At 39.4% G+C, this 25941-nt stretch overlaps 1 protein-coding gene across 1 annotated transcript; it reads right to left on the bottom strand.

Annotated features, from left to right (window-relative positions):
- Positions 1–387: 387 nt before the first annotated feature.
- On the bottom strand, positions 388–25613 carry prkg3 (protein kinase cGMP-dependent 3). Its single transcript, XM_074685873.1, is given in 40 exon segments — positions 388–573; positions 879–954; positions 1847–1909; positions 2042–2158; positions 2446–2609; positions 2723–2864; positions 2948–3037; positions 3153–3289; positions 3938–4049; positions 4167–4208; positions 4339–4386; positions 4590–4655; positions 5047–5135; positions 5238–5315; positions 5813–5876; positions 6896–7001; positions 7085–7198; positions 7293–7459; positions 7776–7890; positions 8058–8144; positions 8648–8737; positions 16089–16289; positions 16458–16623; positions 16707–16755; positions 16833–17006; positions 17195–17307; positions 18561–18606; positions 19379–19561; positions 19654–19814; positions 20762–20934; positions 21037–21145; positions 23440–23510; positions 23609–23737; positions 23858–23974; positions 24071–24214; positions 24320–24405; positions 24488–24603; positions 24748–24862; positions 25297–25382; positions 25491–25613. Coding segments are annotated over 40 exon segments (4416 nt in total). The 3' UTR covers positions 388–486.
- Between the last annotated feature and the right edge of the window lie 328 nt (positions 25614–25941).

The raw sequence follows: 25941 nt of genomic DNA, 5'->3' as shown, positions 1-25941 counted from the left end.
GGAAGACGTAAATCCTGAATAAACAACACAAGAATCCATTTTATCATCAGCAGTTGGCCTTCTGCACAACATGGCTTGAGCGTTTTAGCAACTGGGCACTGAGAATGATGTTAAATCTTAATTTCAAATCATTGAAGAGTTTCATGTGTATGATGTTAACACTTTGCCGTCAGGCGCCAAACCTCACGGCGCTGAATTTGCAAACAGAATTGTTGAACATCTTGTCCCACCACCTCCTCATATTTTCAGCCATACATGGTTGTCACTGTACAGAAACCATAGAGCTATGACATAGCAATGGGAAATGGTGATTCCCAATAGTTACACTTAAATTAAAAATGAAATAAAATATATTTTGACAACTTGAAATACAAATTCCATTTTACAACCATCCTGTGGCCTGCATGGTGTTTTGGCTTATATTGAGGTTTGGCTTCAAAATGGGTTGATGAGAAGGATTCTTCTTGTCCTTTTATCTCACAAATATCAGAAGTCACGATCCCAACCAGAGAACTCCTCCTCTGCTTTAGTCAGATCAACAGGGAAACGGTCAAAGTTGATGTAGCAAGGGCCCTGAGGAAAGAGAACGCAACTATTCATCTCTGACATAAGCTCAAGGTGCAAATAATTACATGAAAAGAAGAACCCCTACACTATCACACCTTCACCCCAATATTTATGCTCTGTTGATAGATTACCTAACTCAAGAGATGAACTAGTGAGAAGAGCAGAAAACAGAGAAAGGGGTCTGGTAATGGACGTATGGATGTGATGGTTGTGCATACTACTTTCAAAAAGTGAAGCAGCTGTGTTCTTAAGTTTTTGATAAATCATTCCCCAATTTTCACACAGCAATAAACAAAGACTTTCATACTTGCCTTTCGAATGAGTCGGACAGTGGGCGCATCCAGCTGACTCATCCTCAGCTTGTGCCAGTTCATGTTGCTGAACCACCTGAAGGGGAAAGAGGAGCAGGGGGTCAATTCAGGTGTACAGAGAGAGGATATGTCTTAAAGCTTAAGCAGCAGCAGGGGAACCTAAACAATAAAATGATGAAACAGAGTTTTGATTGAGAGGATGGCGACACTTCCTGTTCACATCTTTAAAGAGGATATGTTATCCTTTCACATATGTTAAATAAAGCTATAAAGGAACAATGCTGGATGTCCACACAGAGCGTGTAGAATTTTTACTATTACACATTCACATTTTGTTGAAATACCGTATTCTGTCTGCTCTAAAGGTCTGAACAAGATCAGAACGAGATCAAAACAAGGTATGCTGGAATGATGAGATCATCACATAAGGATCTCATAACTGGTTTATGACACTGGGGGGTCGGCCTCAAACACCAATTTCTGCCTATGATAGCTCCACCCTCCACAGGACTCTGGAGCACTGGCCAATCAGAAGACAGTGGGTTTTGGAATGGGGAGCCCTTAAAGAGACAAGGCCCTTAAAGAGACAGGCTGAAATTAGGGTTTTCTATTTTTTTTTATGCTGAGTGAATCATGCAAAGCTACTATAGAGGGCAACAGTAGGGCAATACAAAGTAGGGCTGCAATGAAGAATCAATAGAATTCATAAAAACTTATAGTAAAAGTGTCAACAGGATTTTTCATGCAGTTATTGTGCCACTTCATCTTCAGTTTGTTTGTTTTCTTCTTTCTATTTTTTGGGATTATTTGGTGGTTGACAACTAGCTAAAGAGGCATCACCCACTTGACTGGAGAGAGTAAACTCTGTAACTAGCTGGGCCGCGTGGCTCTGCATTGCGAAGGAGAAACAGAGCCGGTAGGTGAGTAAAACCAAATAAACGCATGAAAAATGGCAGGGATGCAGCTACCTGTGGTGTCGAACATCTTTGATTCCATTCTTGGTGTTGCCCAACCTTTGACCGGGTCGTGGTCTGCAAACAAGATGACATCAGAATTCATGTATAGAGAATATTCTGCCTTGACCTGCTGGATTTTGAATTGGCTTTAAAGCAGAATGTAGTGTTTTTTAATCAGATAACGGACTCTCAGTGTTTTAGTCTCACCTGGATAGCTTGTTGATAATAGACTTGGCAGCCTCACTCAAAAAAGGTGGATAGTTGATCACTCCGTCCAAAATCTTGGCATAAATCTTCTGAGGCTCTGAACTTGAGAAGGGAGGGCTGGCAGGTTCAGAAGGGGAGGGGGGGTTGTATTATGTTTAGTTATTTAGACAGTGATGCAGTCAGTTGCTGTAAGGTACACATCACAGGATTCTGCAGATGTCAGTCATATTTCCCTGCTGCCACCTGCTGGTTGTCACTGAGGATCTTTTCATTCATGGTTTCTTCTCACTCCATTTTATTTACAAGGCTAAGTTCATTAAATTGCTTCCTTTTCTTCTTCTTTTGTAGATTAAAAATAAAATGTTGACGGATTTATACATGACAGCACAAATACATTTTGTCACCTTCCCACCAGTAGCTCATAGATCAAGATGCCGAGGGACCAAAAGTCCACTGCAAAGTCATGCCCCTGGTTCTTGATGATCTCTGGGGCCATGTATTCAGGAGTGCCGACAAATGAGTAGGTCTTCTCTCCACGCACAAGCTCCCTGGCAAAACCAAAGTCCACCTGCACAGACACACGCAAAAAATAAAGGAAACAATTGAGTGAGAGAGCAGAAACTCATCCCCATGTCCTTCCATAGTCCAGAAGAAGACACACATGCACAAACAGAGACGAACCAGTTTTACATAGCCCTTTACGTCCAGCATCAGGTTCTCAGGCTTCAGGTCTCTGTACATGATGTTCTTCTTATGGAGGTAGGCGTAGGCCTCCACCACGCAGGCAGCGCAGAACACAGCAACGGGCTCCTGAAAACGCCCTCTGAAAATAACAGGTACGTGGTTATTCCACGTTCTGTACCTATCTTCTATAATCTCAAACATGAGTCCATCACAGCTCCTCACACTTCTTTGAGTTTGGTCCAGATCTCTCCTCCAGCACAGAACTCCATGACCATGTAAATGTATCGTGTGTCTTTAAAAGCTGCATGAAGCCTAAACAGAGAAGAAAAGGGATTAAAGACCTGCTAAATGTTGCATGCTCAGATGAAGCTGTATGTTTTCTGTGCTGTATGTGAAGGACCGTGTGTAAAGGGTTGTGTGTGCTGACCTGACGATGAAGTCACACTGGATGGCTTTGAGGATCTTCTTCTCAAACAGCATGTGCTCCTCTTGTCTTTTGGCAACAATGTGCTTCTTGCTGACACGCTTCATGGCGTAATATGTCCCATGATTCACTGTGGTCATCTTAAAAGTAAAGCAAAACGAAATCAGCTGCTTTCTCTGTGTGTCAGGCTACGGTCTTTGGTTTGTATTTTAAGTTCCGTTTTGTTTTTTTCTTGTGTATCTTGTGTTTCTTTGTGTTTATTCTTTATGAGATTTGTCTTGTGTTTTCTTGTGTTTCCCTTTGTTTCTCTGATAGTCTGTAGTTTTTGTTTTTTGCTTTTTTGTTATGTTTATTCTTTATGTGTCTGTGTTTTTTAATTATCTCTGTCTTGGGCTTGAGTTACAAGCGCTCAGTTATCAAACTGAAAAAAAAAACATGTTAAAGTGAAATGTTATTTTTCACTGAAGTCAGGCATGATTTTTTATTTAATATCTTGAAATACAACATATTCAGCATTGGATTTTAACAGGGAGGATGTCACACATTTGGTGTGGAAGTCAAGGGCAAAATGAACGAAACGTGGAAGCTTTTTGCTTTGTTCAACAAAATAAAATACTGAATTTAGCTCTCCTCCCTAACTTTTCATGCAGGCTCACAGACCTCTTGTGTGTCATTGGACGTAGTTATGGCATTTACACTTCAAGGGTTCAAATAATTTTTCAATTTACAAAAAAATAAAACTGTGATATGATCTAAAACAAAAAGACTTATGAGTGGGGGTGACTCACCAGCTCAACACGACCAAACCCTCCAACTCCAAGTGTGACGGGATCTCCCTGATAGCGACCTTCTTGGTACAACACAGGAACCAGATCTTTAAACCTCAGAGCAGAGACGGGACTGGCAGGGACACACAGGCAGATGGAGAACTTTTAATCAATAGTTTACACTTTCAGAAAGTCATTTGTGTGCATTACATCTTCGTCAGGATGCGTTCCCCATGTCTCATTGTCTCACCTCGGCTTCTCTTGAAGTTTTGCCTCCTGCAGCACTTTGGAGCTGAGAGTAAAGAAACAAACAGGAGTCAGGATTTGATTAGAAAAGTCACCACAGACATATCAAATATCACATGTTCGGCAAAAGATAAGGGATGAATGTTAGACAATGTGAAGAGCTTTACAGTACGTACTCATCGAACAGCTCCAGGTGCTCGACAGGAATCGTCTCCTCAAACACCCTGAGGAAAAGCAAAGTTTGTCAAAATGGGTAGAGTTTAAAAAAAGCACACAACAAACAGTGAACAAAGCTTAAAGATGGTGATGGTAACAGAGAAAAATACAACAAATAAACTTTTCAAAGGTCATTATCTTAAGCCGAAACGATGGTCACAGTGGGGCCTGACCTTTGTACACTAAGAGTTCAATGTCAAGTTAGACTCACTCCTTGTCGATGGTGAAGCAGGTAACAGGGCCATCAGCTGTGCAGGTGGCTGTTCTCAAAACTTCTCTGTAAGAGGAGGAATTTGAAATCAGTCAGAATTTTGGTATAAGAAAAAAAATAATTTAACTGATTTGTGAACCTATTTTTCTCCAAAAGAGACAAAAAACACTTGTTGAATGATGCTGGATTTGAAGTCGCTCTTACAGGCTTGACTAACTCAATTAAATCTTTTTCTTCCTTTATAGACACAAATCTTAAAATTTGCAGCAGTGACACATTTTTCTATATCCCCTGGCTTCTTTATAAATTCATGTGGTAATCCTGAATCTCAGGGTCTCATTCAGAGGATTTACAGAAGGTTTCTCAACCCAAATATCAGAGACAACAGCTGGGAGAGAGCGGTGAGCATTGCAAAAGTCTTTCACAAATGCCCTCAGGCAAGTGTTGCCATGGTTACCGTATAAGGGCCTGTTCCCCGAAATGCTCCCCTTTTCCCATCCGTCGGATCTGCTTCTGATGCCCGTTCACGTTCTTAGTCACCAAGACCTGAGAGGGCGAACAATCGCATGAGGACATATATAGAGACAGTGTATGTGCACCCCCCTGGTTCAAAGATGAGTGAGTTGACACAATATTAGGGGATGTTACCTCTCCTTTGAGGATGATGTAGAAAGTGTTTCCCTCTGCTCCTTCCCGGACTATGACAGCTTTGTCCTGGTACTTCACCTGGAGGAGAAAAACATGGTGATTTATTGATAAAAAAAAATACATTTGACCTGAGTGAGGATTCCAAAACAAAACACAATGCACTCTTGTATACTCTTGTAGTTCTCCTGTCTTCTACTGTCTTATTTCTCTATCTGTCCGCCTCTAACTTTAACTCAACATGTCCCAGTGACGTTACTAGTTCTTGGGAGACCCCAGGATCCCTTGTTTTAAAGTTGTCCCTGGCTCATCGATCTTTATCTAACCTGCTGCTCCACACCTGCTCAACCATAACCAGTCTCTGATTATTAGCTTTATATCTAGACCTGCTCTTTTTGTAAAACTTCTTGAAATCTGAAAAAATGTAGACCTTTATCTATCACCAAAAAAATACCATTGGTGAAAATTTGTCAAACACAAAGTGAGATCTGATCTGATTGTAAAAGTCCATCTAAAACATGGTGATGACATTAGTGTGTCAGAAAACAAAGTCCTTGAATGGACGCCTGCTAACATACCTCCTCCATTGAGTCAATGATTTTGGACAGCTGGACATCATTCAGGTCCTTCAAAGTACGAGACCTGAAACAGCAAATGGCAAACATCAATAACTAAATTTTAGCCTTATCACAGACTTGGCAGTGAATTGGCAACCATGTCCTTAGGTCAGCAGTATTATGTGCACATCGTTATTTTTGGTCACTGGTCGAGTTTGTTGTGATTGTCTTGATGCATTATGTACTACTCATTTCTTTGGCTGTATCATATTTTGTACGATGAACCGGTTGACTACAATATAGTTATAGAGTCCACAGCTGGCCATAATACCGTGTGAAATAAAATCCAGCCAAAAACTCTACCATATGAGGAAATTGTGTTTAAAAGCTTTCAAAATCTTTAAAGAAGGAGTATTATGTTTCCCATATCTTAAACATTGATATAAAATACTAATGCAAATTTTCAAACCGTTACATATTCATATGTCGTAGAAATCCCTGAATCTATCTGTAAACTCAACAAAATGGTCTAAAATTAGCACAAGATCTTCAAAAGACTTCATAAAATGATGAGGTCATCAAGTAAGGATCTCCAAACCGGTTTATTACATGTTGGAGGGGTGGGCCTCAAACATCAAGGTCTACCCATAGCTTTGCCCCCAATAGGCCTCTAGAGGGTTAGCCAGTCAGTGGGTTGGAGTTTGTGGAGCCAGAACTTTTAAAGAAACAGCAGCTAAAACAAACATTTGACCCAGAGGCTGATATATGGGTTTTCTCAAACATCAGTGTGGCTCACATTGAGCTCCTTGGGAGCTTCAACGGTTTAAAATCATCACTTTTTCATCAGCTGTATTGACTGTTCTTTTACATTTTCCTGCTCAGGGACCACGGAGGAAAATGAGCTCTATTGGATAGCTCTGACTTGAAATTTTTCTTTGTTTAACATAGCCCTGTAGGATGAACTAATAAAAAAGAAAGAAAAAGGGAGATTCTTTTGATCTGCCAATGATGTAATGATACTACGGGGTACCAGAGGTACATGAAAAAGCCTTAAAAAAAAGCACCATACTCTTTCTTTAATGTCTGCATACTCAACAAACTCACGTCTTCAGGAAGCCCATAAGTTGCTCCCGTTTCTTCTTGGACTTGTTGGTTATGATTGTCCTGTAGGTCTGTCGCTCCATGCTCCATAGGCGCACTACCGTGTTTGCTGCAACAGAAAAGAAGAATAAAATGTCTCTCATGAGTTTTCCTACCATTAGAAAACACAAAAGGAAGGGCTGGCAGTCTGACCTTTGACAGTTGCTGTTCGTTTGCAGTTGTAGAGGATGGCTAACTCTCCAAAAACATCACCAGTGGTTAGAGTACGAAGGTCCCGGCCAGCTTGTGTGACACGCAGTTCTCCGGCTAAAAGTTGGACGGATGAGAAAATAATAAAGTAATTGATACAAATTCCTAAAAATGAAATCAAACACCCACACACACTCATATATGTTCCTACCTGCTACTATGTACATGCTGTCTCCTTCAGAGCCCTCTTTGATGACGTCTTCCCCCGGTTTGAAGTTGGATACCACTAAGAGATCAACCATCATGGCTGTTTGCTCCTCATCCAGTCTGCTCAGGAAGTCATTCTTCTGGATGGCTTTGACGATCAGGTTTGTCTCACTGATGGTGGGAAGGAAAAGTTTCAATGTGAAGTACCTGAATCTATTTCCACCGAACCTTTGGTGGTGTTTCCACCCACTAATCCTGGTACAGATCCCCAAATAACAGAGATGGATCGTCCCACTTTTTGGGACCCTTTTGTTGGGATGACAGACTAAACCGATCTAAAAGGTGGAGCTACAGCACTGCAGGCCGATCACTGTTTTACTGATCCAACCCGTACCAAACTGTGCTGAAAAGCCATATTGGACATGCTGCATAATGCAGTTTTACTTGAATGATAATACTGTATGTCCTCATCATCAGTGCTGATTACCAACCTGGCAGTTTTCTTCACCCTGGTGCGTGTAATCTCCAGGGTCTCATGGATTGGTTCGGAGGCAATGACAGCTGCACGGCTCTTCCTGACCTCTGGTTCAATCTCATTACCGGTCTGGGCAGGAAATCCTGAGACAAACAGAGGAGAAAGTGAGAGCTAACCACTATAAATGGCTGTCATGTATCAGCTGAATGTTGAATGTTGAATCAGAGGTCTTCTTGTCATTTGTGTGTTTATGTTTGTGTTTGAGTGTGCGTGTGTGTCTGTGTGTCCTGTAATCCTCGCCAGTTTTTAAAGTCTTACCAAGATCATGATATTGACTTTGCAGGTCTTGTAAAAGTTTCTCTTTCTCCTGTAGTCGCTCCTCTGTGAGGTAAAAAAAAGCAGAAAAAATATGTTTCATAGACAAAACAAGTCAGACATGGTACATGTTTTAATTTCTGAAAAACACAAGGATAACGGGGGAAAAGTGCATTCACTTTATCCTATGTAAGTGCCTGGCTGACTGTCAGGAGGGCACACTGTATCTGTCAGCAAAGAGGCTAATGGCCTGCCTCAGCTCTGCCTCTGTCTCTCACACTTGAAAGTACTATGAACTGAAGTAAGGTTTAATCAGCATTTCCAGCATGGCAAACGCCTGCAATATGCTTCAGAACTCTGCTTTAGAAACAAATGGGTGACATCACAGAGCCTCCATCAATGTATTTTACCATCTATGGGTCTGAACAGGTTAAGAATTAGAGTTTTCTTATTCTGGTGTTTAATCTGCTTAACCCAGCTTGACCACAACTTACTGTGATGTTTGGTGTGGTCTGATGTGAAGATGGGAAGTTACTCAGTGAAGTTTGCAAGGTTATGGATGCACTTACCCAGGTTTTTGTTTTGCCTCTGCAGCTCCTGGTTGATCTGACATTGCTGTTCCAGCTGCTTCTTCAGCTCCTCCACTTGCTTCTCCATGGCTACAGTTCCAGACAGAAAAACATGTCAAACTAAATGTGGTAGAAAAATGAACAGCTGGCTGACACCAGAGTCAATAAGCATCACTGGGGATGTGTTGATATGCTGCAGCTACAGTCAGTTAAAAAAAAAAACAATAATGAGATGATAAATGTGGAATCTAACACATACACAGCCCCTGTTATCACATTTCAACAGCATTTATCTTTGCCTTTAAAGGTGCTAAGCTCCAGTGCACCACCTGCAGACAGCGGGAGCTCAGCTGAATTATGCAGACTAATGATGGACAGTCAACAGGGTGTCTTCTAAATGCTGTCACGCCCTGTAAGCTTAAAAAAAAGCTACAAAGCTGCACCTATGGCTAATAATGGCAACCTCCTAAGATAATAGCAAAAACTTCCTTTTGTTGCAGTTAGTGTACTCATGTGCATTTCCAAGTCAGTGTTTTGATATTAATTTATGGGAGTAAGAAAACAACAACAACAACAACAACAAAAAAAAACTGCAGCATAAAAGCCTTAAAGCAGGGGTGTCAAACATACAACCAGCAGGTCAAAAACAGCCAGTCAGGGGTTCTAATACGGCCTGTGGGGTGAATTAAGAAATTAATGTGAAACCTGTGTGATTGGTGTGTATGCAGCAAGTTTAGGTGCTCAAGGAATAGCATACTTAGAGCCACTATGAAACTCAACACAGTGAAGAATACAACAGCTTGCCTTGTTTCCTGAGAAGCAACCAACTTTTCCCAACATTAGCCTGACAAGGAATACTGTGGCTGATGTATAATGTTTTACATTTCCAACGCAGGGGACAGCATAGCTTTGTTTGTTAAATGTTTAGAATAATTCCTTCTTCAGTTTGTAAGGTAGCAGTCTATTTATGAGTTCAGAATATCTACACACATGTGGAAAATAGAGTTAAATAGTATGTAGATCTTTATAAGTCGATTTGATTTATAAGAGCGATTCTTTATTTTACACCATTTTTGTGCCTTTGTACAATCACTGTGATCAGTGATAAAGCACATGTGCAATTGATAAATAGAAGCTAAGTCGTGTTGAAATTGCACTTTTTCTTAAGGAACCCCAGGCTGTTCATAAAATGTTTTGTAGGAGGACAGTTCATTGAATATAAAGATGATTACAATATATTTGCATTTCTTTGCACTTAAACCAAGCGGAAAAACTTAGTTTTGTTGTTATTTATGGGTAGTTATGCTATGATTTTGGCCCACTTGAGATCAAATTAGGCCAGTCTTTTTCAACCTTTGGGTCGCCTGGAATTCAAATGGGGTTGCCTGGAATTTCCAGTAATTGATAAAAAAAATAATAATAATAAGATAAAAAAATACCAAAACATTTTCTAATGATTGAGGGGCAACGCCATGGAACTTAAAGGCGCTCGCCGCTTAGTGTATCAGTCACCGCGCACGGCGTGCCAGATATAAACAAACGCAGGCAGTCTGCCAGGAGGAAGAGACACGATGAGAACTAGAGCCTTATTTAGCGGTGTTTTTGTGTGAAAGTAACGCGCTGAAAATTCTCTAAATAAAGCGTGAATGCAGACCGATATCAGATTTTTTCAGTGGGAGTCTGTTTACTTGTGTTTTTGGTCAAGTAAAATATGGCCCCGTCTGAGTGCAGAGGAAACCAGCAGAGGAGCAGGGAGGGGGTGTTTGGTGCGTGCGCTCTGGGCTTCTGCTGCACAAAAACACTGCTGTAGGGGTAATTTCTGCCCTAAACCTTGTGATAAGACCCAACTTGTTCCATCCCAGAGTAACACTTAAAATATGGTGAGTTGAGAGAGACAGTCACAATACTACTATACTGCTATACTATATATATATATATATATATCATATATTCTATATATAAATTGAGTTTGACAAACCAGCCTTAAAGTTCAAAAGTAGAGCTAGCACAGCTACAAAGCTGACAAATTAGCACAAGTTAGGTTAGCCAAAGACTGAGTCTAATGACTGTTTACTGAAGTCAATAAGACAAAGCCTCTTCACCATTCTAACTTGGCTAATGTAAAGCCATGTATTGACAAGCCAAACAGTACAATCAATACCAAGACAAAGTAACTGGTCGTAATATCCTGAACACACAATTCTGCTGTAAATCCTCAGGTGGACAAGCTGTTTGCTCATCACGTGACCTCAATCAGCGGCCTCACCCTGAACATTGGACACTTGTGAGATTAGACCTGACGTTAAAGTGGATCATAAAGTCACAGCGACAGACCCAGTGCCAAATACAGAATTAAGTCCTCGATCAAAAGGGGGTTTGTTTCTTTGCGTCTGTGGAGGAGATTGTACTAACATGAATTTTGATAAGATTGTCAACTGTCATTAATAACACCAATGATTCACCATCAAATGTGATAAATGTGATATCAGTGCAGCTGCTGAGCCAGAAGTCAATAGATAAGTGTCCCAAATACAAAACTTGATTAAATTTTACAAGGAGCATATTGGCAAATATAAAACTGTTGCACCATACGAGGAAGTTAAACCACCTGTCACATCCAAAGTGATGCATGATGTTTAAACTTCGTCAGAGCTTACAGTAACAAATTAAGACAATTTGGGCTGATGGGAATAATAATCTTTAGTGCCTTCTGGTAAACTGTGGGAGTGGATTGGGATTAAAATAATGAGCCACTAAGTAGCTGCATCCTGCTGAATGTGTGTGTCTGTGTTTTGGATGTTTCATCATTCTTTATATGATGCAATGTCTGCAAAAGATACTTCAAGTGTGTTTCAGACTGTACAGAAGGTGTTACATTACCAGAGGCTACTGGAAGAGGGAGAGGCAGTTTTGTCTTGTGATTTCGCTGCACAGCAGGTACACGTTGACAGACAGATCATCATTGTACAGGCACAGGTAGCAAACTGAACACTCAGTCATTATTAATTCGTGACCAGGTGTAACTGGAGCTAAATTCTCAAAAGATGCACTGTAACAGAAACCTGTAGGGAATATGAGTCTAGACTGATTGGTTCATTTGAAGGCTTTCTTTGATTGGACATTGGGTTTTTTGACACATGCATGTCATATGTTTTTATAGATAACCAAACTAGAATGTTAGAAAATAAAGCCATAAAAAGGAGTAATTAACTGTTTTAGAGCCTGTAAAGCAAAAATAAAAACTTCAAACACAAGGAACCATGTGATGAATTATAGATTAAGAGCACAGACTTGACAGCACAGATGTCTTGAAGCCGTCTAAAATTACGTACAGTGCTGAAACACACACTGGCATGTCACTGACAAAAAAGCCACACTCACCTGCAGGCAGTGTTCTCAAGAAACGTAGGTAATGGTCCAGCCAATAAAGGCAATGTGGGAGAAAAGAGACAAAAAAAATCACCCAAACTGTTTACAAGATCCTCACTCAGCTACAGAGAAGTATTTTCTGTTTCTGCCAGACCCTGAGACTGTCTACAGACTCTACACACCTGAGCGAGTGCAAGCACGTAGGCATTACTTCTTTTTCTACTTCTAGTATTGCACACTTTTCAGCCCAACACAGCCATGTCTGCCCTTTAGCGTTTACTATTTTTACTTCCCTCCAGCTATCTCTCTCAATCTTTCCTCTCTTTTCTCTATCTGTCAATCTCAGCAGCCCTAGTGCTGAATCATTAACCAGACCCATAACCTGAGGCTCCTCCCATCACACCAGGTAGGGGAGTACAGGCTCAAGAAGTGGGAGGATGATGAGCCGAAAGGAAAGTTAGAGTGTGAAATCACATGAAGATTTTGTTTTTTCTTTTTACAAGGAATACTGATTTCCTGATTATTGTTCTCAAAACCCCAGTGTGATTTTTGCTCATAAACAATCTGCTGTGATTAATAATTCTCTGCTGACAAAATGATAGACAACCAGCTAAAGCATGTTGTCAAAAACTTGAAAGTCATTGTTAAAATTTCCACTAAAAGAGGATATGAGGATAATCTGAGGCACACACAAGCAACATTGAAAAATGCATTAATCTATTAATCTAATGATATAAGAATGTAACAGTATCACATGTTGAAATAGCAGCATAATTTACTGCTTTCTTTGCTCAAAAAAAGAAGGCTACCTATGTAAAACAAAGGTACACAAATAGTAATGTCATGAGTTTTCTGCTTCTCCGCCTAAAATAAAAGTGACTGCTGTATTCTAGAGCCTGAGATAAACATATCATTATTTTACAGATTTTTCAGCTACAGACAGAAAAAGAGCTATGTTTATCATGCCATGTTGAACATTCAATAAAAATAACATACATTACCGTCCTTTAGCCTGGCACAGCTAATGCTAGCATTAAACTGCTATCTAGCAAACATACATACATACCGTTGATGAGTCTCACAGTGTGCTAGTTCACTTTGAGCTAATTGTTATATTATATATCTACATGTTCACACTTTGAAGTGGTAGTGGCACATTTCCCATGCTAACAGGGAAACGTTTTAATGCTAATGTTATTTAGTGATAGCTTACAAGGTTAAAGTAGTTTTAACTTAATGCTCCAGTAGCCTACGGTGTCCCCCTGTTTGACAATTGAGCATACTCAATGCTCAGTAGTTCAAATGTTTTGTTTCTTAACCTCACCCCCAAATTAATAAATAAATAAATAAATAAATAAATAAATAAATAAATAAATAATAAAAAATCGTGCTGTCTTTGAACAGTCAAAAGAATTACTCGAAACTTGAAACATGCTGCTTATCGTCTGACACCTCCCTTTTGGCATGTTTTAGGCTCTAAGAAAGACATATAACCTTTATGAAGATGGTCTGTTTAGCTCAGAACAACATAGACACCATGCGAATTTGGTGAATGTGCTGCCTTGATATTTTTGTGTTATTTTGTACCATGAGCCAGCTAAGTGCCTCCTCTCAGAAAGTTGTATTAACATAACTGGTAGTCTGAGTTAAAGGACTTGTCAAAGTTAAAGAAAATAAGAACAATTCAGCACCTGGACCTGAAAGTAATGCAAAGCGTCTACTTTGATACGGTTTCAGTGTTTCCACATACCACTGGGTATTTTCCAGGCTGCAGCATCATTAAATGAATCTAAATAAGGCTGAATGGTTAACACTGAGGCAGAGTGTGGAGGCCTTTATTTTTCACAGTTAATTATTGATTCTCTGCTGGTTAATCAACAACATAGATGACCCCACAGATCAGAGTTTTAACGACTCAGATTGCTGCACTACGGTCAAAGCAAAGTCAGTGTTGTGCTGTGTGCATGTTGCAAGATTTTTCCATTTTAAAAAAGTTTAGCAGCATGACATATTCCAAAACAAATCCTGGCTTGCATTGCTGTTGGCTGTATCTTCTGATTATAAATTTTGTGTGGTGCAGAAATCTTGTACATGTCCTGCTTTGGCAGTTTTAAGGTGCAAAAATCCCAAACTGACATGAAGGTTTGTGTTATCATTCTTTAATTTCAAGCATCATTTAACAAGTAAAACCAAAACAGATAAATTATAATGCCCATTTTTAAAGGTGGTAAATACAAAATACATCATCATTGGTAAAAGCTAAATGGAGGTATAAATGAAATGTCAAAATAAATGTTCAGTACAAACAAACAGCAGGGGAACTTATGCAGAAAAGTAGCTTGAAAATTTAAATCACTGTAGCTTCTGGTATAAGATGACTAATACCGTGTTTAAGGTGAAAATGTGTTTTTTTATCATCATCAGTACATACAGTGGTAAATTTTATAACCTTTAGAATCTTCTCAGTTCATTTTAAACACTACTTGCTTTCACATCCTGATCTTGCTTTTACATAAAAACAAAAAATCAATGCTTAAAGAGGGGGTATGGTGCTGGCTTTATACTGTCCCTCTGGGACATCTCTAGTTGCTCAAGATGATTTACAGTTTTAAAAATATCCCTGTTTTTTTTTTCTCCAGAAAACCCTTATTGCAGCCTCTCTCTGAAACACTTCCTTTTAGCTGATGTCTCTTTTAGGCACCCTGCTCCACAAACCCCCTTCTCTATGATTGGCCAGCTAATTACAGGCCTCGGCGTTTGAGGGCCCCGTCCCTTTGACATGTCATGAACAAGCTAGAAGACACTGTTGTACTGACCTCATCATTTGAGCAAGTCTCAACATCTCATGAAGATCACTTGCCATACTTGAAACTGTACAGGAATATTGAAAAGCACAACACCGCCTCTTTAAATTCAAGGCAAATTCCCCACAGACATCAAACACAACATGTCAAAACTTCAAGTGGACATGATTCAGACAATGTGCATTGATGTTAATAAAATAAGGCAAATAAAGCACACTAACATTTGGAGCATTTTGTCATTTAAATAACCAATAAGAGGAAAATGTACCCAAGCACCATGCTAAGATTTAACTGCAAACTCAGTTTAGATGTACTTTTCTGATATTTTGTGTCATTCATATTGCAGCCAGAATACTTCAAAAAGCGCATATTAGCAAATAATTCTTCAAAATTTAGCTGGCTTCTTCTTTTTTATATATATATAAAAGGGAGAGATGATGACAAATCAACGTTACTACATCATAGGTTTTTTTTTATATATACATTTTTGTGCAATGTGTGAGCTTTAGGAGCAAAATTGACAGCTTTAACATCTACAATTTCAGCAGGGATACCTTGGACTGTTCACAGGATTTGTCTGTCAAGTATGCATGCAAGGCTTCAACCAGGGTGAAAGCAACCTTTTAAGGCTTGTAGCACATCACAGAACTTGAGTTGAGCAGAACAAAAGAGGCAAATGAGGTGTTACGGACGGTAAATCCTCAGTCATAATGGTCACAATCAGATCATTTATAACTTAAATTATAAACAAAAAGTAAATAATCAAAGCACCCATTTTCAAGCAGGGAATCATTGTGTGTTTTGTTTTGCAACTGTTCTATGTGAAGTAAGGATGGCATACAGGAGAAGGGCATGGTTTAAGCAATTTACGATTATCTACAATTTTCATAAATAATTTAAAAACAAGTGTTTTTTTTAGTAGATACAGTAATAAACATTCACATATTAATACACTGTAAAATCTCAAGTTCTTCACTTATTCAAACCCTCATTGATTGCTCACCAGAAGACAACCTGAGAGGGTGATGAGGTAGATTAGCTGGCTGCAGTGAGGCTGTAGGATTGTGCAATACAGTAGGTCATTCCCTGTGCAAACTTTTCTGTGGTAGGATAGCGGCATGCAAAGCTGAGCAATGCATTGGTTTTGTTGCGTTTGGCTGTCAGGATGCTAGTGATTTCTTCTTCTCTGCATTCTACGTAAGCAGTCATTCGGGTATTCGCTCGGAGTTCAGGGTAGAGACACAGTGATAAGGTGAGAGACAATCAGCTCAGCGTCTCCTCCTTGAGGCCACACGCTTTAATGATGTCCTTGGGGTGTTCAAAGACTGCTTGGACAAATTGGCCAAAAACACGCTCCATGTAGCTCTCACCACGAGGGAACAAGCCCTGCAGGAAGGCGATGTGTCCTCCGTGGGCCGTCAGCAACAGAGCGACATTTGGCAGACCCTGGACGATGGACAATGGGAAGGCTGTGTGGGCAGACAGAGAGAGTTCATTTTGTGGCATCCATTAACAAAAATAAAAAAAAATACATTGACAGGAACAAAAGATAACATCAAAGAGAAAATGGGCACTTTATCTTAACACTGATTTAAAAGTTGTTGTTTTGTGCTCATCTTCCCTTGTTGTATACTCACCATTCTGGGGAGAGAAAGGGTCGTCAGCAGCATTCAGACACAAGATGGGTACAGCTGTATTTGGGAGCTTTTTGTCAGGACTGGCGTCATAGTAATAGTCAGAACAAGATTTATAACCAAACAGCAAAGAGGTGAAGCGTTCATCAAACTCTCGGATTGTCCGTGCCTAAATGAGAAAGTTGAAGATAACCAAAGTTAGAAAAGAGGCAGTCGCAAAAGTAGAAAAGAAACACAAAGAGACGTGAATACCTTCAAGACGAAGTCAACATCCACAACTTTCTCCAGCATCTTCCTGTGCCTGTAAGAAAATTCTTTTAGTAACCTTAAAATGTTAAAACTACATAAAGGAATGTATGAAACTGCAAGTCCTCTGACCTGGTAACAGCACGACACAGACCATTTGTGAGGTATTTGTTAAAGAGCAGCCAGTTGAGTGGTTCCTCCATTGAAGCAGAGGACTTGTGAGCATCCCAGGGGACAGAGATGGTTAGACCTGCCACCATCCCTGAGTCTGAACGCTTACGACCAAGGTAGTTCAACAACAACATGCTACAGAGGATGACAGGAGGCGGGAAAAAAATTAAAACACAGATGACTTAAAACATAGCAGCTACTAGAAAGGCAGAGAGGGGGAGAAAAAAGATAAAAACAGAATTGAGCATGAAGTTAGCTTTTGATGACAGTTCCTTTGAAAGAATACGAGCAGCTGGAAACCACATCACCCTTCACCAACTCACCCTCCTAAAGACACACCAGCACCAAGCACAGGGGCATGTGGGTAAAGTCCTTTGACATGCTGCACTACGCGTTCAAGATCAGAGGTATTTGCTGCGCAGTAGGTGACAGGCGTCTGAAGCAAGCAGAGAAAAAAAAATGTGAGATGTAGCTTTTCTATGTTAGACATTGTTCTTGGTTCTTGGTATGTTAGATTGGTTCTCGATGTTGTTCAAGTGCACTTAGAAGCCCATTAGATCCATTAAATCATAACAATATAAAAAATGGTTTGAAAGGTAAAAAAAAATGTGAAAAAACAAGCGTCATAATTTTTGCAAGAATTAATCAAATAGGAGTTATGAGCGCATTTGCTAGGGGACTATTTGCAGTTGTGGATTACTACACATTTAGTACTCAGGACACGGGACACATGACACCTAACTACTTACAATTGCAGATTTAATCTGTTATTTTAAAATCATAAACAAAACAGGGGTTAATTTTTTTACGTAAAGCTATCCTACAGATTTGTTTTCCAAATTTCACTTTTTGCTGCAGGGCCCTCGAGGTGACTAAGCCAGAATAACCATGGTATTGGTGGCAGCAGAAAAACAGTCATATGTGCACATAGGTAGTCTAATTTTCAACAGATCAGCTAAATTCAGTATCTTGAGACTTTTAGAATTGGCACATTAGTGTATTCCCACAGCAGGGGGTCGCTGGTCCCTGACAACATTATTTTAGTGATTGTGGCCTGAAAAGTTTGGGAACCCCTATTCCAATAGGAAAACAGTGTACTCTGTGCATTCATTCTGCAAAAGGATCATTTTGTTCAACAGTGTCTTAGTGGTAGCTTTATGAGTTTTCTGGTGATAGTTAAGCTCTACGACACCAAAAAACAAGGTTGAACAGGTTTTAGATAGACTTGATCATACTTGTTGAGTTCATTGTTGATCTTTTAGATTTTGGAAAACAGCATCTGTAGCACAAGACTAATGAAAAAATTGTAGACTGCAGACTGGCCAGTAGCAATCAGACATATTGGCTCTGAATAAATACGGAAACTTTTTTTTTCTTAACTGATCTAAAAAATAAATATAAGATAAGCTTATTACTTAGAATTAAAAAAATATCTAAGATGGAAATTTCTTTGACTTGTTTTCACTGACCGCTAATCATCTAGTAACAGGAGAATACTCTACGATCATCTAAAGCAGTGTCACTTTTAAAAAGAGAAACTACTTTAATCAATCAAGTCTGAGAACAGGTTTAAACAGGAGCAACATTCAGGGGTCAGCTTGCAGTTTACAAGCCCAAGAGCAAGACGCTTTGTACATGGCAGACCATAAATGACATTCAAGATGACAACAATTGATGATTTTTACTTACTAATAATTCTTCTCCTCCTACGCCCCTGTTGTTGAAGACCACACACCTGGAAAAAATAATGCCGATAAAAATGAACATGAGCAGCACCAACTCATTCATTTAAATCTCAGAATTTACAGTAACATCTTCTTAGCCATGTAACTAATGCCTCCTGTTTTTTTTTTACACAAAAAACGGTTACTTGTGTAGGATTAAGTATTTCAGTAAGAAATGTTTGGGGTTTTTACATTCTCTTGTGGATGTGATACACAGACTGAGCATCACTTAAGACGGGAGAAACTGACCTGTAGTAGTGCTGAATGATTTTGGAAAATAATCTAATTGCGATTTTTTTAGACCAATATTGCAATTGTGATTTAGCAAACAATTTTTGGGGGGGCACGTTTATCCTCTGCATTGTTCACTTAACACAAGTTTTAAGTCATTCTATAGTACGACTAACCAACAAAAGATACTGTTAGTGTTTAAACAAGTCTTTTTTGCATTTCTTAATTGAAAAAGAAAAAGGAACACTGTGAAATTTTACTGACCTCCAGCTGTCAGTAAAAGTAACAAACCATACAGAATAAAGCGATCAAAGAGTATGGCTCTATGATCTACTGGATGGATCTTTGTAAGCTCACAGGGGGTTTTTTGCCAGAAAAAAACAGCATTTTGACTTTTGCTGGTTTTAAGGGAGAACAAGTACAAGTTACTATATTCCCTCTAGGTCTGTGTACATGAAACTTTTTTTTTTAATTACAGCCTTTGTGATTTGAAAATTGCATTCTTTGACATTGCAATGTCAGTTTAAATTTGATTAATTGTTCAGCCCTAACCTGTAGCCTCGGCGAGAGGCCTGGCTGATGGCATGGAGCACGTAGGACTGCTGGCTGTTTCCTGTCAGGCCTGGGAGGATTAGCACTGTGGGACGGATAGTGGTCTCTGGATAGGTCACACTGTCCTGATTGTCCACCCAGTCCAGAGAGATCTGACCCCCATCGGCAGTACGGATCAGCTCACTGTAGGGCAAAGAGATGACAATGAGTTAAAAAATGAGCATTTAAATGAAGATTCACAAGTCTATTGGTTTAGGATCAGGAGATCATCATACTTGCGATATGTGACAGGGGGTCTGGACTTGAGGAGGGCACAGACCAGAGTTTGGAGTCGGCCCCCCCAGCACCACGGAGTGGGACTGAAGCGCTCATTCACCACAGGACAGTGCCTGTGGAGGAATGCACTGAAAGCCTTGCTGGAAACTAGAGCTGGTGTCTGAGAGGAAAAGAGATCGAAAAAAAGAGTTATCAAGACGCAGCAGCTCCTGATGATAGGTTGAAGAATGCATGCAAACCGGATGGGTGAGGAAGAGGAGCAGACACTGGGTTGTTTGTAGAGACAGGTGTGTTTGTGAAGAGGTACAAAGGCCAGTAGTAGTGTATTGTTATATGTTGTATTGAGGGGAAAATCATGATTAATGCATGATATACACATTCATTTTGATTGTTTGTTGTTGAAGTTAGTAGTTCATTGAAAAGATATACATCAAAACTTTAAGTCATTTATCAAGCTGCAAATGTCAAATATATGCTGGGTTTTGCTTCTCACAGAAGACAACATTCTGTGTTTTTCTTGATTTTTTCTTGAGTATTTTTTTTATTTGACGCCATGTCTCTCTTTTGATGTTTTTTTATCAACACCCAGCTGCATTTCTCATCTTTTGTTTTCTTTACTGAATAACAAATGTCACAATCAAGTGTCTATGAAAAACTTTTGAGTATGCATCGATGTGCTATAATTTTTTTTGTTAAATCACAAGGTCACAAACCATGCCGCCCAAGTTGGATTTTGATGGTGTGTAACAGAAAAAGAGCTCATGCAAAGTTGTCATGTTAGAGGCATCAAGCTGTATGACGCTTAAGTAAAAAAAATGGAAAAATGCAAATATCTTACACGTGAATAGGTGAATAAAGAGGAAAAATCAACAACAAAAATGATTAAAATAAATAAAACTGCAGCAGAAGAAAAATAAGTTCAAGAGACACTTAAATGATCAAGTCGTGTAGAATTATTGCAAAGTACCTTCGACCACATTGCAAAAAAAAGCGTAAAGGAGATGGCTACAATTAAAATAACTAACATCAAATGAAAAGATAACTCCCAGGCACAAATAGTGAGTATAGAGCAGGTACTGGCCTTGACCGCTGTGACTGACCTGACACTTGCGGCCCCACAGATAGTACAGTGCGGCCGTGAGGGAGCAGATGAACACCGTGTAAGGTCTGGAAACAGACTCCCAATATGTTCTCCATAACTCCAAATGTGACAAAAACATGGCTATTATCTATCGGTATGTAGCTACAGCACAGAGCATACAAGAGAATACACAATCTAGCTCATTAACCGGCACAACAGTACAGACCACTGACAGACAGACGTTAGTTTTTGTCCGACAACCTGCCTTCATCACCAGCAGCTAACGTAAGAGCTGTTTCACCGGGACTCCTCCGCTTCAAGACGCCCCATGGGATCTTGCGGTGGAGACAGAAAGCCGGTAACCACTCGTAGGCTTCCTTTTCGGTGTTATCTCCAGGAGGAGGCGCTTTCTGGGTGTCGGATGATGACAACAGATCGTACGTTTGAGTAAGGTAAAACCGTCCTACAGGTGCCAAAGTCCGCCCTCTTGGCCTCACTGCGGAAGGACTACAACAGGGGACAAGTAACTACTACGCATGCGCAGTTCTTCTTCTTGACTCTTGTGAATTCCCTGCAATTCAGACGCATCTAGGTGTATTACTGCCCTCCACAGGTAGACGGGAATTAATTCAACCTTTGCCATTTAAAACTAGGCCTGCCCCTTCCTTTACTTTACATTAAACATGGTGATATCGTGTCTTTTACAACATGTTCGACTAATAAAAACAGATTTGCAATCTATACTGAGATCAAGTTTAGTTTTGCGAAACAAATATTTTGTCAATTGAGACGAGAAAGTAGAAAAATATGTACAATTTTGCAGAACTGTAATATATATTTCTTTAGAGTAGTTTTTTAAGCTTTTTTTAAAACACAGACAATTCTGCACGTTACAGACATATAAACATACCAGGGGTTGGTACAAGTAAAAACAAAGTGTAGGGTAAAAACAGAAGGATCATCTGAATATACAATTAACGTAAGTACAGTATTGAAAAGTCTTCAGGACTTTGGGATTCTCAGAGGGCTTGATGGTTTCCTTGTACTGCCTCAGTTCATTGAAGTAAGGTTCAAAGACTGGTCTTCTGTATGCACATTTATTTTTTTAAGAATATGAATTTGAGCCAAAATGAGGAGAAGATTGTTTTATATCTGAGCTACAGAAATCATAAAAACCAAAAAAGCACATCTTTGTATGAGAAGTTGAAGTTTTTTAGAACTGTACATAGAATATACATGACAAAAAAATTCCCAAAAGCAACAGTGGAACACCAAAACAGTCCACAAAGTCCACAAAAAGTGCAGGTAACATCAATGTCTTTTTTCATTCGTTGTGAATACTGTTCTGTGGGATAATATCAGTGAATCAATACAAAACAGGCATCACAAAGTTTGTAATTAGGTTTCTGGAGGACCAGGTCCAAACTTTATCCTACTGGATATTTGGGATTAATCTTTTCCAATAGTAAATCACATATGGAACTATGGAAATGTGTTTTTGGAACAAATAACTTATACTCTTGTTCTTTGTTAAAGGGCTAGGTAATAAACACATTTTGCTATGTCCAAAGTATTAGGCATGCACATTAAAAACTGTCCCTTTATAGCAATATTTGGTACACCTCAAGAACGTAACCAATTTACCTCTCACCAGCTGACAGTTTTAGCCTTTACGTCATTGTTAGCAAGACAAAGACTTTTGTTGCATTGGAAGTCTAAAAAGGTCCCATTGATCTCTCAGTGGCTTCAAGATATAATATTTTTCCTGAAGCTAGAGAAGATAAGAGAGGAGCTGAAGGGAAATTCAGATATGTTTTTTGAAAAATGGCAACCTTTCCTGACATATTTCAACTCACTAAAGACTTAACCAACAGACTGAACAAAAACTAGCACTCTCTTTTGTTACTCCTCCAATTTTTATTTTTTTACTTATTTATTTATTTTTTCCTTTCCTTTTATCTATTTATTTGTTTATTTTTTATTTATTTTTAAATTCAATTTGTTTTGAATTTATTTATTTTACTTATTTATTTTTAAGTAGAAGTGTGACTCCTACATGGTTCATGGGGGGGTGTTGACCTGGGGAAAAATGAATAAATAAGAAAAAACAATGAGGAGTGGGAATACCAATATTTCTTTTTTATATCTTCTTCACTATGTTGGAACATTGATGTGTATTGCAATATTAAGAAGATTGAAATATATCTTTTTATAAATTTGCACTCTTCAATAAAGAAATTAAAACAAAAAGAAACACATTTTGCTTGTCAGTGTCTCATTTAATGAGAAAGAGCAAGGTGACTCACAAAGTTCGTTAGAATTTTAAAACAACATTATTAAACCTTTGGGAATTGCATCAATTACAATATAAAATTCTCTTGGGGTAATAGAGATATGGTAGTTTGACAGGAACTCAAAATGATTAATCAAAAGCCCCTCTGAATGAAATAACAGTTTAACAAAAATAATATTATTAGCAAACTAATTTCAGAAAAATAAATGATTACCATAAAACCAAAACAGGGATCAAACTTGTAATTTATTAAAGATAATTGAGTACAAATGACCCTCTATTTTTTTGTAATGACATGATGCAAAGTGTTCCTGTTGATCAAATAAAACCTGCTAATATCTGTATTTTAATACAGTACTCAAGATTGTATGACATAATCTTTCTGTAAATCTTCTGCATCTCACTCTAGACAGCTGGGATCCCAGCAACCATTTCAGTCTCAATTCCACACTCATCATTCCCACGTTTAATCTTGAAGAAGCCTAAAATGAGAAAACACATACAGATGACTTAAGGCTGAAACGTATCCAGTTGTTTTTTTATGAAAAAGAATGTGACAAGACTCTTGTTGCTGTCATACCTTTGTCTCCCCAGTCGCTGTTCCAGGAGTTTGCAGCCAGCCAGTAGGGCGTCCCTTCCTCCTCTCCCCAGCCGAGGATCTTAATGGCATGACCGCCCAACATGTCTCCTGTCACATGCTGGTACACACCTGCAGCACAGTAGCAACAAGTTTAACAATGCATAGAATAGGACGTTCTCTAGTCTGGTGATCATTTTTTCATCAGACCAGACACAAATTCAGTCTCAGCATGTGGAAAACCACCCTCACCTGTCTTGTAAAGCAAAAAGTCTGCATATACATTGAAAGCAGCCTCCACAGGGCCGTACTTGTACAGCTCAGCCATGATCTGCTCCTGGTCGGATGGGATGTTGTACGTGCGTTTGCCTGCAGAAGGAGACAAAGGGAGGCAGATGTGACAGTCACTACAAAGATAAACAGACTCAACATGTCAGGACAAAAAAAGTCGAAGAAGATCTGTACCAAAATATTTGTCCTTTGGATAAGAGAGAGGATATCCATCGATGCACTGCTCCACACACTTTGGGGTGTCTTGTTCACCCTGACATGGAGGACGAGTCCCGTTTACATGATGCTCACAGGGAGGAATGCTGTAAGGTCTGCAGCCTGTCAAACACACAAGTAACATTGGTGTAGACTAAGAAAACTGGTTTGTTACCTTAAAAAAATAATAAATAAATAAATAAATAACCCATTTCAGTTCATACTCACCAACTTTGGAGTCATACAGGCCTCCAGTTACAAGTCCATTCTTTGCCCAGAATTCCCATGCAGCAAAAGGATAACCACCGTAACACCTGTGTTCACAAGAAAATCAAAGCTCAAGTATGTCTTCATAGAATTCCTGTTGAACACTGACTTAGATACAAAAGTGCTCACCCCATGCCACAAGAGTCACAGCAAGACAGGAGATCCTCAGCAGAGATTTCCACAGAGACTTTAGCCTCACTAAGGATGCACAATCTGTCTGATATCGCCTCAGCTGCACCAAAGGCCTATGGGTAATCAAACACAGGAAAACTGCTTCAGGAGAGAAACAGTGAGTTTTCTCCTCCCTTCAACTGTGAACCTTAAACATGACTCTACATATGCCCACAGTGTGTTTTGTGTAGGTGCATGCTTTCCTGGGTATGTCTTACCCAGCAGGAGCCACAGTTTCCCTGGTCTCTGATCTGTTGGATTGTGGGGCAATTTGGCCACTGCTTGCGTGGGTCGAAGCTGTCAGGGAGCCTGATGCTGGAAGTATCATGAAACCTGAACAAGAGGACAATTACTGAGCGCTGCATAACGTCTATTAGTCTACTTGCTATGATGTGATACCCATGTTTTTTTCTGTTAAGGCTTGTCATCCCTGTTGTTTGTGCACTTTTTTCTACCACATATTTATTTTTCCAATCATCTTTCAACCTACAGCCACCCTTGTCAGAATTGACCTTTTGTGAATTACCGTCCTTGTAGAATGCCAACTCATGCTTGACAGAACAAAAAAACTTTTTCTTATCTCAGATGAACAGGGTGAAGTCTTAACATTCTTGGTTTAACAGGTCTGTCATGCAGTTTTTACAATCTGCCTCTTTTAAAAAGTGATTAAATTGTCCAACTATAAAAATGAACCAGCTGACTGTCACCTGTTTTGTGCATGTGAGAGACAGTACTCCAATAAATCTATACACAGTGTTCAAACTTACACCTGTGGCAGTTTGGGTCCATTCAGTATGGTCCCACACAGTCTTTTTACATAGCTGATGTCAGCATTCTGGAAGTTCATCCCAGCCTGCAGCAAAGAGAGAGTTTAAGATCAGGGACAGTCTTTGAACAGACAGTCACCACGAGAGCAGTAAATAAACTTTACATATACACATGTGGATTAAAGTGCACCCACCTTCCAGGTGGTGTTAGCTTTGTTGATGTGGTCCACCATCTCAGGGGAAAGCAGCTGGTCATGAGACCAAGCCAGAGTGACAGAGACTGTCACAAGCAGGCAAAGAGAAGCCAGAGAACGCATCCTGGAGACAATAGTCAAATTTCAGAATCATTCCTAACATCTAGAAGTATCATTCAGACTGTTTTTTACTGTTTATTTGTTGAAATCAATTGAACATAAAGTAATAAGTGAAGAAACAGAATTGGTAATTAGACAGGGATCATATTGCCCACACTGTCTTGGTTTGTTCAGATTTAACAGCCCTCTCAACATGAAACATCCCAAACTGATTAAAGTGCTGTATTAAGTGTCCGATTCTAATTGGTCAATACTTCATAAAATACACTGGCTAAATGTAATTGCTCCCTGACCCCAATAAAATGATTGTATCCCTTATGTGATTTTGTGT

Source organism: Halichoeres trimaculatus, unplaced genomic scaffold (assembly GCF_033239565.1).
Source record: "Halichoeres trimaculatus isolate MK-OKI-2021-1 unplaced genomic scaffold, fHalTri1.1 fHalTri1_scaffold_13, whole genome shotgun sequence".
Taxonomy (NCBI): domain Eukaryota; kingdom Metazoa; phylum Chordata; class Actinopteri; order Labriformes; family Labridae; genus Halichoeres; species Halichoeres trimaculatus.
This window is presented reverse-complemented; position numbering and strand designations above follow the sequence as displayed.